This window comes from Bombyx mandarina, chromosome 01 (genome assembly GCF_030267445.1).
Source record: "Bombyx mandarina strain Sakado chromosome 01, ASM3026744v2".
In the NCBI taxonomy this organism is placed as follows: Eukaryota; Metazoa; Arthropoda; class Insecta; order Lepidoptera; family Bombycidae; genus Bombyx; species Bombyx mandarina.
Genome location: NC_143208.1, coordinates 5570370 through 5587073, shown reverse-complemented (window position 1 = coordinate 5587073; position 16704 = coordinate 5570370). Strand labels below are relative to the sequence as shown.

The 16704-nt window shown below is 31.8% G+C and overlaps 1 protein-coding gene across 1 annotated transcript; it reads right to left on the bottom strand.

Annotated features, from left to right (window-relative positions):
* Nucleotides 1–5952: 5952 nt before the first annotated feature.
* On the bottom strand, nt 5953–16067 carry Syx7 (syntaxin 7). Its single transcript, XM_028183774.2, has 8 exons — nt 15864–16067; nt 15676–15786; nt 12481–12550; nt 12130–12280; nt 10940–11033; nt 9882–10006; nt 9052–9207; nt 5953–8104 (listed from the first exon to the last, which is right to left on the bottom strand). The coding sequence occupies exons 2-8, from the start codon at nt 15779–15781 to the stop codon at nt 8018–8020; spliced, it is 789 nt and encodes a 262-aa protein (XP_028039575.1). The 5' UTR covers nt 15782–15786; nt 15864–16067; the 3' UTR covers nt 5953–8017.
* Nucleotides 16068–16704: the final 637 nt, after the last annotated feature.

The window sequence follows — 16704 nt, the reverse complement described above, 5'->3', positions numbered from 1 at the left end:
GTACACAAACATTTTACTAATACCAAGCGTATGGAGAGTTTTAAAAATTGCATTTGGCTCCATACCTACTTTGTGTAATGCAATCACAGCAATTCGGTTCTCTTTATCACCCCACTCCATTTTAACATCGCAAAATATTGTACAATGTATTGGCGCCACAATGAGAAAACTCAATGAGCAATCATATAAAAATGACAGGTTCCAAATTCAAATGTAATATTTTGTTTATTTTTAATTGTAACAGTATTTATGGCCAGACTGTAACAACATTTTAGAATTAGATGAGTGTAATTTTACGTTGTTTTGGCGGGCTTTTTACTAGATAAATAGATTTAGACTAAATCAATGAGTGACTGAAAACGCTACAAGTGACTGTAGGTACACATACCTACAATCGGGCACTACAATATTCCTTTTAAAATGTCAATCTCCAAATATGAACAAAAAATAGTACTATTCCAATACATAAAGGCTTAAATTTCCTGTTTAAAGAAGCACTTGATTTTAAATAGTATATAATAAAATTTTCGATACTCACGTACAAACAATGAGCACAATTACTCTACACAGTCTATAATTTAGATGTCATAGTCAACGTAGATTATCAAATATGTGGTTACATAAAATACATAACTGAAAATAAATAAACACTATAATAACCTGTAATTGTTTATTATATATCGATTCTACAGACACCGATCGAATGTTTACATAATTAAGTCCTTAATACACATTATAATTAACATTGAATTTCAAGTACAAAATGGCGAACTTGTAAAATACATCGTTATAATGAACAATTTTGTAAGCTTTTCATTTTTTTACGGTCGTTTTTTATCTCCATCAGATTAATTTACCGAATTAAGAAAGAAAAAATGGCTTAACGTAATTAGTACATAGAATAATGAAAAAAAAATATACAAAAATACATTTTAAAAAAATAAATAAATAATACGTTTCGTACTAAACACCATTTTTTTTTCGTTCTAATCTGTATCTAAATTTTTGGAAAATCGAACACCTAACCAGTTCTTTTTTTTTCCAGGTTTTGTATTTTGGTTTCTATTTTACAACATATTTCCATTCCTCGTATCAAAATGAACTAAAATGAAACTGTAAACTTCATTTACAAAATTCTCCGTATAAATTTCTGACATGTTACATTAAAAATGATGCTATAATAAAATGGAATTGCATTTCACATACTGTGTGCTTACTGCGAGTTTTTTAACGTTCTCGATAGCGTAAAAGTTAGCTCATATTTGTATGGAATGGGATCGTTTGCCTACGTTTGCCGCTAGGGGCGCTGTTCCAACTGCATACAAAGTTGGGTTAACTTTTACGCTATCGAGAACGTTAACAATCTCGCACTAGGCACACATATAGTTGAAAAGGAAAACGTTGGGAATACTTAAGAACATGAAATTGATGGCCCCGACGAGAACACCAAGAGTTTCAGTTATATTTCAATTTCGTAACAAATAATGTTGCTCAAATGATAGTAGACAAACCAGCTAATATTATTTAGATTGTTACTTTATTATTTCTTTATTGCTTACACAAATTACAGTAACACAGTATATATGATTGGCTTAAGCGAACGATCACAAACACTACTTAGAAATACGCCGTGTTTACTATTTAGTTTCTTAAAATCGTATTCGTTTTCCGACCAATCACAAATCATAAATATTTCGAGAGGTGAAAGGCTATTTGCTTTAAGCGACAATTCTTTTATCGTTACAATTAAAGGTCCGTTTTATTTGATACTAGTCGTACTCGCCCGCTTCGCTTCACATTTAAAATTAACATTATTATTTATTGTCATTATTAGTCTAACACTCATATAAATATTAGCCTATCCATTAAGTTCATATATTTTCTACATGGATACCAAGTTTTAAGTCAATCGGATGCATGGTTCAGTAGTTATAACGGAACATCCGTAAAAACACTGTAGATTTATTTATATATTAGTATAGATTAGTATCAACAATTCCATGTTTTTAATTGAACTTAAATTAAGTTTACTGCATTCAAATAGCTGAAGACGTTTTTTTTTTGTTATGATATTTATTTATTCCAAATTTTAAACTTTAAATGGCTCTCCTGTAAAGTTGCTAAAATGTCGCTTAAATCAAACAGCCTTTCATCTGTCGATTTATTTTGTCGAACATTAAAATTTGAACCTGTAAAGGGAAGTAAATACTATACATACTTTTGTGTGTTAGTGTGTGTGTTGATACCCGTAACGCATATAATACTGGGTGTTGTAGGTGTACTATTTCAATCGCTAGCTAAGGGCGGACATACACGGGCAGCTTGAGCACTCAGACTGAATCAGCAAACACAACAACAATGCAGTCGACTGCCGCTGCTTCAGGCTGTACGTGTATACCCACCTTAAAATGCAAAACGTTAAACATTATTACCTATGTAACGAACATTAACCTATAATGGATGATGAATTACAATTCCAACGTTTAAATAAACATCTACTTACGTGTTTAATAACAATTAATCCAGTTTATTTAACTAGGAATATATGTTGACATCACAGAAGAAAAATACACAAACGATATTATATAGAAAAATGAATTCAGCATCAAGTTAAGTTTTTATAAGAATTTCTAGAATTCAATTTTATTTGAGTTGAAAGTTTAAAACATAATGCCAACGAATAAAGACCCGCAATATAGATAATTCGCCATTACATCTCTATATTATGTATAAAAATCGATGTATGTACGTTCCGTATATAACTCTAAAAAGGCCGGACCGAATTTCTATGAAAATTACAGGAAATATTCACAACAACCCAATGGGTGATCCGGTGTAGTTTGGTAGCGATCGGGCCAAAGATCAGCTAGAAAAGAAGGCCCGGTTTGAACAGTGAGCTTAGTGCGAGTTTCTTAACGTTCTCGATAGCGTAAAAGTTAACCTAATTTTGTATGCAGTTGGAACAGCGCCCCTAGCGGCAAACGTAAACAAACGATCCCATTTCATACAAATATGAGCTAACTCTTACGCTATCGAGAACGTTAAAAAACTCGCACTAAGTACACAGTAGAATTCCGTAGTCGAAGTGAACTTTCGTAGTTAATGATAATAATGGACGACATCAATACAAGGGTCACGATCCAACAGCTTCCTGGCACTGGATTCATTAATACTTTTAATTTCCATAATTCAAACCTTTATTATTTATAAGCGTTTCGTTGAAAAAAAGAACTACGTGATGCCAAAGGGTACTTCAAGAAAAAAATATTTGGTTAATGTTCAGAACAAAAATGAACAAAACGAGGAAGCCAAATGAACATCGAAAGAAAGCTCGACTTAGTTCAATAAGAAACAATAAAAAACTTAACTAAACGTTGAACATTTCACTGTTATATATCAAACAAGTGTACATGTATGTGTTTTTTTCTTATTTTGGATAACGCTTATTAATAAAAAATATTAACGATTATATAGGAAATAGGTCCCACCATAACTTGTATATATATGTAGAACTTCAATATACAAACACAATTACAAAAAAACAAAGTCAAAAGTAGTTATAAGTAATGTTAATCAAATTTAAGCGATCATCGGATCTAGGGATGTTTTTGTGTAAAATTTATGATTTATAACATTAAACTTAACCTATTAATTCTAGTAAATTTATAATATCAATCACACGAATGTTGTCATTTGTTGGTTATCGTTATTTAGAGTATATTATATGCTTGAGATGCTTTTAATACGATACGGCATGGAACACATAATTTCGTTAGGTCGTCGCTTTGGCCCTAGATGATGTCACAGGTAAAGAACTTTAATCATGTGGTAAAGTTTGAGTGGCCATTACAAAAAATGAGAAAATTTTGGTTTCTTATTCAGTAAATACAACTTTTATAAAATAATTTTAAAGATTTAATTTAAATACAGATTAATGAAAAAATATAATTTTCATATTTTTTTCAAAATTCGAACAGAACCTAACCTAAGTTTAGAAATACAGCAAACTGCCAAATATAGTGCTTATCAAGCTATATTTAACATACTATATAGTGTTCATTTAGTTTGACTTTATTTAAATTTAAATATTGATTACCGAGTCGAGATGCTAATTTTCAAATCTAAGCACAATCTGTTATTCAAATCGTTCCAAATGAAGATTGACGAAATAAATTGCGAAGCCAGACAAAGTGAGAATTGCCGTAAGTACATTTCGCAACCGATGCAACAGAACTATCGAAGACATTACTTAAGGAAATCAACCATTTGTAAATAGTGGCTTTTTAATATCACAAATAATATCCGAATTTTCAAAAATTTAGGCATACATATTTGCACAATATCAGAAGCTCGACTTTACTCTTACTCTGTCTACAATTTTAGAAGCAAACGGTCTTGAATAGCGTAATGTCATTATTAAGTTATCAATTTCCGGTCCCAATAGTTAATTGAATTAGACTAGAACAATTATTTCGTCTTCATAATCAACTAGATATGTGTCGTTCGTTCAATTTTAGAGATTCAGATCAGTACTGACCTGTTGACAAAATGATCCTGTTCGTACGACCCGTTCAGTCGAACGAACGACTAAGCGAGACGGGCGCGGGACGAGACGCGGCAACCCGAAATGACCCGAATGACCGTCGTACTCGTATGGTTCTTTTCTTCTGATTCGTAGGTTTTGTGTTAAACGAGTCGATTTAGTGAACGACTCATATTTTTTAAAGTGACCCTATCGTTCGCGCGGAATTTGAGACCCGGGTCGTTTGACTCGTTCGTTCGCGAACGACACATATCTATAATCAACACAACAACCATCAAAACGAAACAGAACACACAAAAAGTCAAAAACCTTTTTTATATTATAATTATATTAATATAACGATTTTCATACCGCAATATAAGTTTTTTTGTCTGCATGAATAAAATGTTTAAATAACATTCAATATACATATAACTAAATATATAAACTATAACTAAAAAAAAAAAAACCAATTTATTACATAATATGAATACTTCGTATGATAATGATAATCTTCGTATGATAATCGTACAATTTATAAAGAACATCATTGCTAACGCGTCGAAAAATATGATTTTTCAAACCGAACAGAGAAAATTGGAAATATAAAGTCATACTGATGTAGGAACTTGAAAGGGAACTATTACGATGTACTTTCAAGATTTGGTTAAGTGCAGGGATAAGATCAAGAAAATGGATTAGCCATAACTAATATTGTTAATAGCCAAACGAATTTACCCGTAGCGATATAGGTACGTGTTAGAAACATTTCTTGAAAATCTGACTCGAATAAATATTGTCAAATGTATGGAACTTCTCTTTGATGTTGTCTCTCTTTCTTTCTCACTCTCTCTTGTTACATCTTGTAAGCAAACATCTCACTTATGCAGCCGATGGAAGACTCTAATCAAAGGCGGATAGCACACGCTGCGGGGTCTGTCACCGGACACAAAATTGGTATGCAATGGTATGTATATAAATTTTTATATCCGGAAATTCAATATGTAAATCAAGAATTCAATAAATTATATTAAAATAGTTTAATGACCTCGCTTCGTAATACGATGCTCTTTCGTGAATATCCTTCAGTGAAGACGTACATACATATTTGAATGTCTTCGCAATAGTAGCCTAACCTTTATTCTCTGTACCTACCTATGTTTTATTGTTGTCAACTTTACAAGTGTCCATCGGGTGTTTGTGATCATGAAATCGCTACCAATCTGTTTTTTGTTATGATTAAATGTTATGTTATTCTCATGACTTACAAATTACTAGGTAGCTTAATTTTTTTAAGGTATATTTATATAATATCCATGTCCGAACAAAATATACAGAAAAAATTATTTCAAATAATCATGTTTAGGTAGCTGACGGCAAATGCGACGCTTGAAAACCATTTTAATGGCAAAACAATATGAACAATTCACTAGTTTAAATATTTTTAATGCACCACAGCAAAGATATTATTACGTGATGAACAATTCATTATTAATTTTACAATTTCTCAATTAATTTTAAATTATAATCAATCAATCATCTTGAGATGCTTCCACGTCTTTATTTAGATCAATCATATATTATTTATTTAACATTTTATTCAAATAATAATAACATAATTACGATGATAAATCGTCGGCTACTGGCTCGGCTTAACCTCGTTCCATAAACAATAGATATTATATTATTATAACCCAGCAAATTTAAGAATAATATAAATTCTAAAAACAAAACTTGTACTTTCAATTCTTCAAATCAAAGTCATTTTTTGTTTTTGTTTTATGAATCACACTGATATTATATATTTCGAAGCGTTGTATTATATCCTCTTGTTATTTTCTATTCGCTTAGGATATTTTGAAAACGGGACCGATCCCAATACAATCCAATCTTTGCAGAAGCACCTTAAGAGTAAACTACTTAGAACTAATATTAACTTAAGTCTTACAGCTAAACTGAGGTCTTTCCAGGGGTGTGTGGGGGCGACCCCCGATACGATGACCCAAATGGCGTTGTTAAAAACAACATGTATTTCTCAATGAAGAATAGAACACCAGCCCACTGAGTTTCTCGTCGAATCTTCTCAGTGGATCGCGATTCCGATCCGGTGGTAGATTCTGTGAAGCACTGCTCTTGCTAGGGGTTAGTGTTAGCAACGTTATCAGGTTAGAGCTCCGTGAGCTCACCTACTAATTTCGTAGAATCTATATTATAACCCCTCGAAGTTACCAGAATACGTAGGAAAAAAACCAATAAGCTAGTGATCTACAATAACGTAAGAAATTGGATTTTCTTAAAACCCTCAATTCTGAGTAAACATATCAAGTTACAATCTATTCGGAAAACTTTATAAATCTCGTGATCACGTCTGTCTGCTTAGTAGGTGGAAAGTGTTCAATTCTATACGACTAGTGAAAACCTCATAACGGAAAATGGCATTAAAATATGGACATTATATGGTTATTTGTTAAATGGTCATGCCCCAATCAATTCTGTCGTTTTGATGCTATTGAAACTTTTCTCCGTATACATATAAAGCATATCGTAAACAAGGTCCAGTCGTTAGATCATCATCATCCTCATCTACAAAGTTTCGCGTATAGTCACTCCCCCCCCCCCCCTTTTCGTCACGGTCATTACGCACCTTAGAAAAGACCTGAGTTTAACTGCAGCCACGTAACGAATATGCTATGCATGTTACGTAAATGATAATAATATATTAATAAAGTTTATGACTAAATGATCGTATATATACAATAACAGCAGAACGCTGGTGGCTAAATAATGTACAAAAATCGAAGCTGCTTTCAAATAACGTAAATATCTATTTTACATGATATTATACTTTCTATATCGAGATGTCTTCAAAGCGCTGCTACCAGTTTTATCTATACTAATATTATAAAGAGGAAAGATTTGTTTGTTTGTTTGTTTCGAATAGGCTTCGTAACTACTGGGACCGATTTGAAAAATTCTTTTTCCATTAGAAGCCGACATTGTCCCTGATGAACATAGGCTACTTTTTTTATTATTATTTTTATTATTATTTTTTGGTTTCATGTGTGTTCGCTAGTTTTATAATAAAAAGCAATTAATAATCCCTTGTGTATATTAACGAACATAAGTTTTTTGTACGTAGTATTTTTTGCAAATTCATTTTTGTTGTAGCAAACGTTAAAGGAACAGTCCGAATTTTTTTAGTATAGTCTACACATTATTGGTCATTAAAAAAAATGTATTACATATACGACACATTGAAAACAAAATATAAACTAAACCTACGGAATTGTTTTGTGTCCTTAGCATCAATCCTTCTACATGATCAATTGCGAAGAATTCTGTATTTTCTATTGTGTATCACAATTCACATTACAACTGTATATTAGAAAATAGTACAAAACATGTCATTATTTATTTTAATCCACGTATTTATTTATTTTAAAAGACATTTATGTTTTTCAAAAGCAACGATATCATCTCGAAGCCGCAACGTGTTTAGTTGTGGAACAAAACGATCAAGATTATTGACACCACAATGATCAATATTATCGCCAGGTAGACTTTCTTCTTCCTCAGCTTGTTCTGGAAAAAAAGTTAATACACGTAAACAACAAAAACGTACCACAAGTTTTCAATAATTAATATTTTTATCTTTCTAGATATATCGTCTTCTCGCATTAAAACTGTATAATCTCAAAACTTACTAATTTTACAGGAGAGTGTTTTAAAGGTCTATAACATGTGATATTTTTAATATTAATCATCTTTGCAACATTTTTTTATTTTATTTTTTACCAGTTACACTATCTGTCTTTTAAAGTAAGATAAAATTATGTGTTAATTTTGTTAATAGTAGTCAAAACATAGGTAAAGTAAAAAAAACAAACTAAAACTAAAATACGCTCTTTGGACAGTATTTGTGAGAAAAATACTGGTGTTACCAAATGATTCCGCATATTAACTCGAATTTCGAATATTTTTGGAAATTGTACACTTTTAATCCATTTCTTTATGCGTGTGTTTGTCACTGAACTCCAAAACGGCTGGCAGATTTGAATTTTTTTTTTGTATGCGCTTGTGTGGCGCCCTGGATGGTTTAGATTTACAAATCAGCCCTTAGATGGCGCTGCAGTCAGTATCTATACTACAACTAAACGGCTGGACCGTCTTGAATGATTGTTTTCAAGACAACGTCTGTCGGGTCCGCTAGTCTATATATATAAAAATCAATTGTTGTTCGTTAGTCTCGCTAAAACTCGAGAACGGCTGGACCGATTTGGCTAATTTTGGTCTTGAATTATTTGTGGAAGTCCAGAGAAGGTTTAAAAGGTAGATAAATATGAAAATGCTCGGAATTAAATAAATAAAAACAATTTATTTTATACAAAAGTTTAGGTCTTTTATTTATCGATTGAGGCACTACGAAGTCTGCCGGGACAGCTAGTATTAAAATAAATATGTCTGATGTATGTTTTTCTTTTTGTGTAATGTAGGTTACTGTTAAAATAAAGTATTAATATAATATTTACTTTGTAATTCCCAGCCTCCCGGAGTTGCTGTGTGGCGCTCTCGACGTTCTGTGCCGTGTATTCAACACTAGACTCTATGGAGTCCACAACTTCGCCTTGAGCGTGTATCATTGTACTCAGCTCTTTGAAGATGTCGTTAACGGTTAGTATGTCACTCTAAAAGGAACGGTCAGATTTGATATTCCTTAAATACAATTATTTTAACTAGTGGCCGCCCAGTAGTCGAAATCAGACTATAATTATTGAATTAAATCAGGGGTTCCCAAACTTATTTTGTCTACTGCCCACTTTGAGAATAAATTATTTTTAACGCCCCCATTCTTTCAACTACTTAAAAACCACTGTAGCGAGAGCTCAGCCGGTGTCTAAGAGTCCTCCTAGATGAAATTACAAATCGCCTCCCAAGCCTCTACACAACGCTCCCATTTTTTTCTGGGTCTCTTACCGCCCCCCTTTAGGCCTGCAACGCCCACAAAGCGGCGTTATCGCCCATTTTGGGAAAAGCTAATTTAAATTATAAGTTTTAACATTATGATGGTTCTATTGTCAATGACTTTAATTCTATAACCACAGATTTCGCCAAGGGTACCTACACTATAAATAAGTAGTATGTATTAAAGACAAACAATATTAATCTATTCTCCATTTGACATTAATATAAGACATTAAAGGCATTCATTTTAGAATTCAAATTCATTAAATTATTTTTTTGTTTTATTTTAAAAAGACCTCTTTTTATCATGATCGATACTGCGCGAATAATAAAATTTAATAGATCTGATTATAATATTTCTTTTGGAGTTTAGTTAAATTATGAAATATATATATACCTCAAGTTGCCGAATATCTCTTTCGCGTTCCTCTAATTCGATGAGAGAACGTTCAGCTTGCATATTCATTTGCTCCTGCTTACGGACATCTGTCTCGGTCATCTCTACCAAATCCTTGTTACTGTCTACACAAACAACATCATAATTATGTAAATAGGTCTAATTTTCCGTATGTTGAAATTCTATGATTTTTTTTTATTGCTTAGATGGGTGGACGAGCTCACAGCCCACTTGGTGTTAAGCGGTTACTGGAGCCCATAGACATCTACAACGTAAATGCGCCACCCACCTCGAGATATAAGTTCTAAGGTCTCAAGTATAGTTACAACGGCTGCCCCACCCTTCAAAGCGAAACGCATTTCTGCTTCACGGCAGAAATAAGCAGGGCGGTGGTACCTACCTGCGCGGACTCAAAAGAGGTCCTACCACCAGTAAATTTAATTCGTTATTAATTCAAATTTTTAGGAGACCATTTCCGAAGAGAAAACTAAAATTTTCTAATAGCCTGATGTACTGCTGGTCTAATTCAAACGCTATTTCAGGTCACACGTGGACTTGGTTTGTAGACGAATAATAGACTACAGACTATTTGCAAAAGATCCCAGGAGTCGAAGCATAAGATTATTAATTACTGAACTATTGCACAAAAATACTCGTTTACACACACACACACACACACGCATACACACACTCGTTTTTGTTAGATTTATATTTCGTGTTCGTTCCCTCTAGAACGTTAACCCCGAGCCTTAGTTATTTTGAATTGTATTAAATTGCGAGCAATACAAAAAAAAAGGAATGGTGAACTTTAATTTTTCAAACGTGACTTATTCTTTCATGTCGTGCTAGGGATCGCCAGTTCTACTACTACCTCTGTCTGATGGAACAGTTCACGTTGTATTGTAATCTCTTTTCTATTTTGTAATAAATATATGACTTTACTTTTTAGTACATACTTTTTTTACTTTAGTACTTTTAGTACTTTTAGTACTTTTTACATTTTACATTACATTTTACATACTTAACATTACTAAATGTGAGAATTTTTTTATACTTACTCCCCATAGCGAAAGGATCCCCAATATTTATAGACTGAGCCTTTGCTTTTTTCACATCTTCTTTTGTCTTTTGCGCAACGAGTCGTTGTGTTGCCTGAAAAAATAAATAAAAAAATTTTTTCCTAGTCTAAAAAATAAACATACATATATAATAGAATGTTAGAAATACCAGCAAGTATTCCCATATTATATGTTTGGACTTAATAAAGGGTTGCTATACAGTTATGTTAATGAAAAAAATACAGCACGACAAATAAATTCAAAACAAATTTATATTATGTTTTGGACTGTATGTAACAATTAGATAAAAATAAATAGTAAAAGGATTTTTTTAACCATAAAATTCAATGTATAACAAATTCTTGACTGTGCACTAGACGCGTCTAGCCGTTTTATATATTATTATTTGGCGATACCTACATAGTTTTTGTAAATTATTGAATATTAATATTAATTGAATTTTTTTATTTTACTCCTAACAGAAATAAAGGGATTACGTAAACATTAAAATTTTCTGAAAAATACGAAATTCTGCATTACTCTTCGCTAAGATTACTTATAGGCAGAACTGGCCAAGTGCCTAATGCTTATAATTTTATCCTTCATTTTCTTAAGAAATACTTGAATGAAATAGTCTTCCAACCTATTACTATTTTACTCTCTATTACTTTAGATGAGTTATACTTTGTTTGTTCTTTTTTTATTATAAAATACTATTTTTTTGTATACTATTATGCGCTATTTAACTTTCTTTAGTTTTGTATACCTAATTTACCACTGGACACTATACTTATATAATTGATACTTAATCGAGATTTTATGTTTAAACTAACTAACTTTTCTAAAAATTAAAATTTAATAAATTAAATTATTTGTAAATCACTACATAGTATAAAACAAAGTCGCTTTCTCTGTCCCTATATCCCTATGTATGCTTAAATCTTTAAAACTACGCAACGGATTTTGATGCGGTTTGTTTTGATAGACAGAATGATTGAAGAAGAAGGTTTATATGTATAACTAGCTTCGCCCCGCGGTGTCACCCGCGATACGACAATAACCGCGGGTAACATCGCGGGACTCGGCTATCAATAATAAAATTTAATGTTTCCGAAGCGAAGCGAGGGCGGGTCGCTGGTTGACAATATATTAACGTCACAATAACGATATTTAATAAATTAAGCACACACCTGGAAACTATTAAGAGTGGCAATATACTCATCACTGAGTCGTTCTCTGGTAAGTTTGTTGGCAGCGTTATCTTTAGGCATTCTCATCAACTCCATTAACAAAGAGGAAGTGTCCTTTGCCAGCTTCTGAGTGTAATTTTGTATTTGGCGTCTGTCGTGAAAAAGGTATTCTTAAGTTAAGATATGTTTAGAAAACAATATGCTAAATCTCTATCAAGTATATTGCAGTTATAATTTCTAAGCTGATGATACTGCTTAATGTGAAATAAACAAGGCAAATTAATATGCCAATGTTTTTAATTAAATTAAACACAAAAGAAATAAAATGCAGAGTATGAAAGTAAAACTTACAACTGAGCCCTAAGCTCTTGGGAGTCTTGAGGTGTTTGTAACTGATTGACCATCTTTGACATTGAGGATACTGAAAAGAATTATGGTTCTGGGATGAGTACAACAAAATATTGATTAACATCTCCTAATTGTTAATTAAAAATGTAGTAGGTGGTATAATATTACAACTTAATGGTTGCATCCTACTGTATTAACCAGTGATACTTTCATTTTTAATTATGATCCATCAATATAATTGATAAGTTTACAGTTTAGGTGACAAGGGTATTTCGATAATACTGCTTACTTTGAAACTTATGTAACAATACCCCAAGTACTTTTACCATTGGATAGTATCATCAGATCCTTTGGTAAATTCCAATATAGATCAGATATTATTGAATGATTTCCATGATTATTTTTATTGTATGGAGAGATAAAGAAACTCAAAACCCACCTAATATTTAATGATTACCATATCCCACACACTTCACTCGAGACTTGAGGTATATCTAAATTAAATATTAAAGGAATATTGTGAGCTTGCATGGGTAGGTGCTACCCTCTTGCTTATTTCTGCCAGATAATACTTATGTGTTACAGTATGGAAAGGTTGAACAGCCATTGTGCAATACAATTGAGATGTGAACCTAATGATTCAAAGTGGATGACAGCATTCATATTGCTCAATAGGTTTCAGTAACAGCTTTGTAAGTTCATTCACAAACTTAAATAAAAAAGAGCATGTACAACCATGAAGAAATACAATCTAGGTATAAATGAAAATCAGAAAAAAAAGGCTTAATTACTAATGATACATTATAATACATTATAATGAGTTCCTATTTCTGCCACAAAGCATTCATTTATTCCTGTTTGAAGGGTTAACTTTTATACAATATAATTGAGAGATCCACACCATGCCCTATTATGAATGGTGGCATTCCTTTGGATTTCTGGGCTCATCTACCTATGAATAATGTATTTTATGGATAATGTATTTAAACGATTGCCTTTGTTTACTAGATAGTAGAAATATAGTATTATATAAAATAATAGTTCAGTTTTCAGGGAACATTTTTAGTTTTGAAAATTACTGAAAAACTTAAAGCTTAGCAAATTTTTATTTTAAAATTTATTGTTTCTTATCATTATTATAATCATTTCAATTAACAGAGCCATCATATTAACAGTCCTGATAAGCACTAATGAAGTTCAACTACATAAAAACATGATTTATGTACAAGGAAAATGTACAACAGTAATTGTATAGGTAGTAAGTGAAAAGTTTTAGCTATTTTTCTCATTTGCTTTTTCCTTATACAATCAATTCATTTCATTTTCCAATGTATGTATACTACTAAATTACTAGTTGTGAAATACGATATACTTACTTCTTAGGATTAAAATATAAATAAAATTTAATTTGTAATGTTATTCTAAAGCCAATTTATTGTTAATTAAATTTCACATTGCAAAATAGCACATTCTAGCAAGTCTTTATGGGTTTTGTTTATTTGTGGAGACCACTGTAATATTATTTCTAGTTCTTTACTACTACATCTACAACTAAAGTAGTTATATTATATTATGTATATGAGTATTATAAGAGTAATTTCTCAAAGTCATTGCCATAATTCACATTAACAATTTCGAAAAATCGATGTTAGAACTATTTCAAACTGTTAAAGAGTACTTTAAAAGAGACTGTAATTTATTTATGGAAGTAAACTAAATATACAGAGCTTAAAATGAATCTATATATTGGTAGCTTAGGAAGTTACATAAAAGAGAAAGCCTTTGCTACCACAACACACAGGACAAACGCCTTCGATTTGATGAGAATCCGATCAAACCCTTCCACTCATATCCTCACACATAAAAACCAATAACAGCCGCGAAACGGATAATCCAACCAAATTATGAAAACCAAACAAAAGAAATAACACAATTTCCTGCAAGCCACAAGTCCTTGCAGGAGAAAAAGAGCACAATCCTCCAACCACATAGGAAAACAATTGCAAAAATTTTAAAACAGTTACACAAGATCAAAAGAGATCAGTATAAAGTAGATTGGAGGAGGCCTTTGCCAACAGCCTATGGATTTACAGAAAGTAAAGAAGCACCAAATATGTGAATAATTTTAATTGTGTTAAATACATAAAAGTGCAGTAGTATAAGAAAGATAATTGTAAATCTGTTGTCTGAACAAAAAGCTTTATTATTTTATATATTGAAATTTCTTAAAAGTACTTATGTTAGTTATTAATTATTTAAGATTCTTCATAAATAACTGAATGACGATTAAATGCAAAAAACCCATAGACACAGCCCACTGAGTTTCTCGCTGGATCTTCTCAGTGGGTCGCGTTTCCGATCCGGTGGTAGATTCTGCGAAGCACTGCTCTTGCTAGGGTCAGTGTTAGCAACTCTCCGGTTGAGCCACGCGAGCTCACCTACAAACGTTAGGGTGAAGCTGAAATAGCCTCTCAAGGCTATCAGCATAGGTAGAAAAAAAAATGCATAAAGAATTGTTCAAATCAAACTGGCATATTATTATGCTGTGCTCTACATAAGACTTCAAATGCTTTGGTATAAACATAACTATCAAAATGCATTTTTAATGATGAATTTTGTAAATACTAAAATACTATTCTGTTTTTTTATTTATTTGATAAGTACACCTCAGTAAATTCCTTTCATTAAAAAATTCTTGTTCACATATTGGCTATTTTCAAGAGGCCTCTCTTTGTGATTTCACCACTGTTCTTTTGTTTAACGTTTTGTATCTTTATTTCTTTTATATTATTGTTACACGTGTGCATTTATTTTATTTTTATTATTACATATATTACATATAGCTACATACATAACAATTATGTATAACATGATAGAAAGATCCTGCCTCTTTTAGCCTCAAAGTAGTCTCAAGTTCCAGAGTGAATGGTGAGACAGCCAACATTATTCAAAACACTTGAGACTCCAGGAACCCGAAGGTGGCAGCATTCTCAGTGCTACCTATGGGTTTTGTAGTCTAACTTAGAACTTAAAACATTAAATATCGAAACACATGTTAGAAAAACTTTAATGAGAACGATTCTAATCAGTAAATTTTCTAATTGATTTGACTTTTCCTAGTAATTTTGTATCTCTCTAATATTAGGCTTAGATTCACATACGTTAATCTCACATTTCAACATTCAAAATAACACTTACCATTTTGGGATATTTTCTTAATATTACTGGCGATAGTTTGAGAAAGCCGTTGAAAGTTATCTCCATTCTCATCGTATGACACACCTCCTTGATAAGACGCCTCCATTTTCACTACGAAATAAACAATAAATAATCGATACACAATGAATGTAAACGTGAAAATATAGTGTTATTAATCATGTACCTACCCACTATAAATTGAAAGAGATGGTGAGTATGTATAGTTTTATGTTAATTAAAATAATGGTTTGTATTCTTCTTCCCATACACTACAGAGCTATGATAGAAAACAATCAAACGCAGAATATGCTACCTACTCATTTACTACAGATAAGTTTAGAGCTGATCATAGGACTGCAGTTACTGCTTGCTCAAAATTACTCATCAAAAATGACAGTTGACAAAACAGATTGTTGTTTGTTTGATTTGTTCTGTAGAAAGGCAAAGAAAACAGAGCCCATAGATAATTTTTTTGCAAAAAGGATGGAAGGCGTGTCTGATAAGTGAAATTTTAAATGGACTGAAATTATATGACATAAGACATCAGAGCAATAGTTGGATAAAATTAAATTAATTAACTCTCAACAACGTGGTGGGCATTTGTAAACAGTTCAATGCATTTTTTTAAAAACCCAATGCAATTATGTTAAATTTTCTCAATGCTCTCACTGATGTGATTACTGTTTTCAATTTAATTGAACCTATTGGATACTTGAACTTTTTGAAAACTTGTTTTATTATTTATTAAATGCTTAAACTGAAAAAAATATATATTACAAAATGTATGCCTTCTCTTTAAGTAACATCAGATCGGTATAGAGATAGTAGGGCTCTCTCTTTCGCACTATATATCATCTTCAGCAGAAAACTGGCTAGGGTACTACTACCGTGTTAACGTATCTTCCCTAATAGTTGCAGAATGACATTGACACGTTTTTACTAAGAATCTGCTGGTCGCCAGCACATATTGGCCCATAGACTAGTTCAAAAAACAAAAAGCTCACTGATGGCAGTTAATAGACTCTGATA

Bases quoted from the DNA above. Each gene is read 5' to 3' on its own strand.
- Syx7 (XM_028183774.2), bottom strand. From the start codon at position 15,781: ATGGAGGCGTCTTATCAAGGAGGTGTGTCATACGATGAGAATGGAGAT. The intron at 12,551-15,675 runs GTAAGTGTTATT...AATTCTTTTCAG, and splicing joins TAAGAAAATATCCCAAAATG to TATCCTCAATGTCAAAGATG. The intron at 12,281-12,480 runs GTAAGTTTTACT...TTTTCACGACAG, and splicing joins CAAGAGCTTAGGGCTCAGTT to ACGCCAAATACAAAATTACA.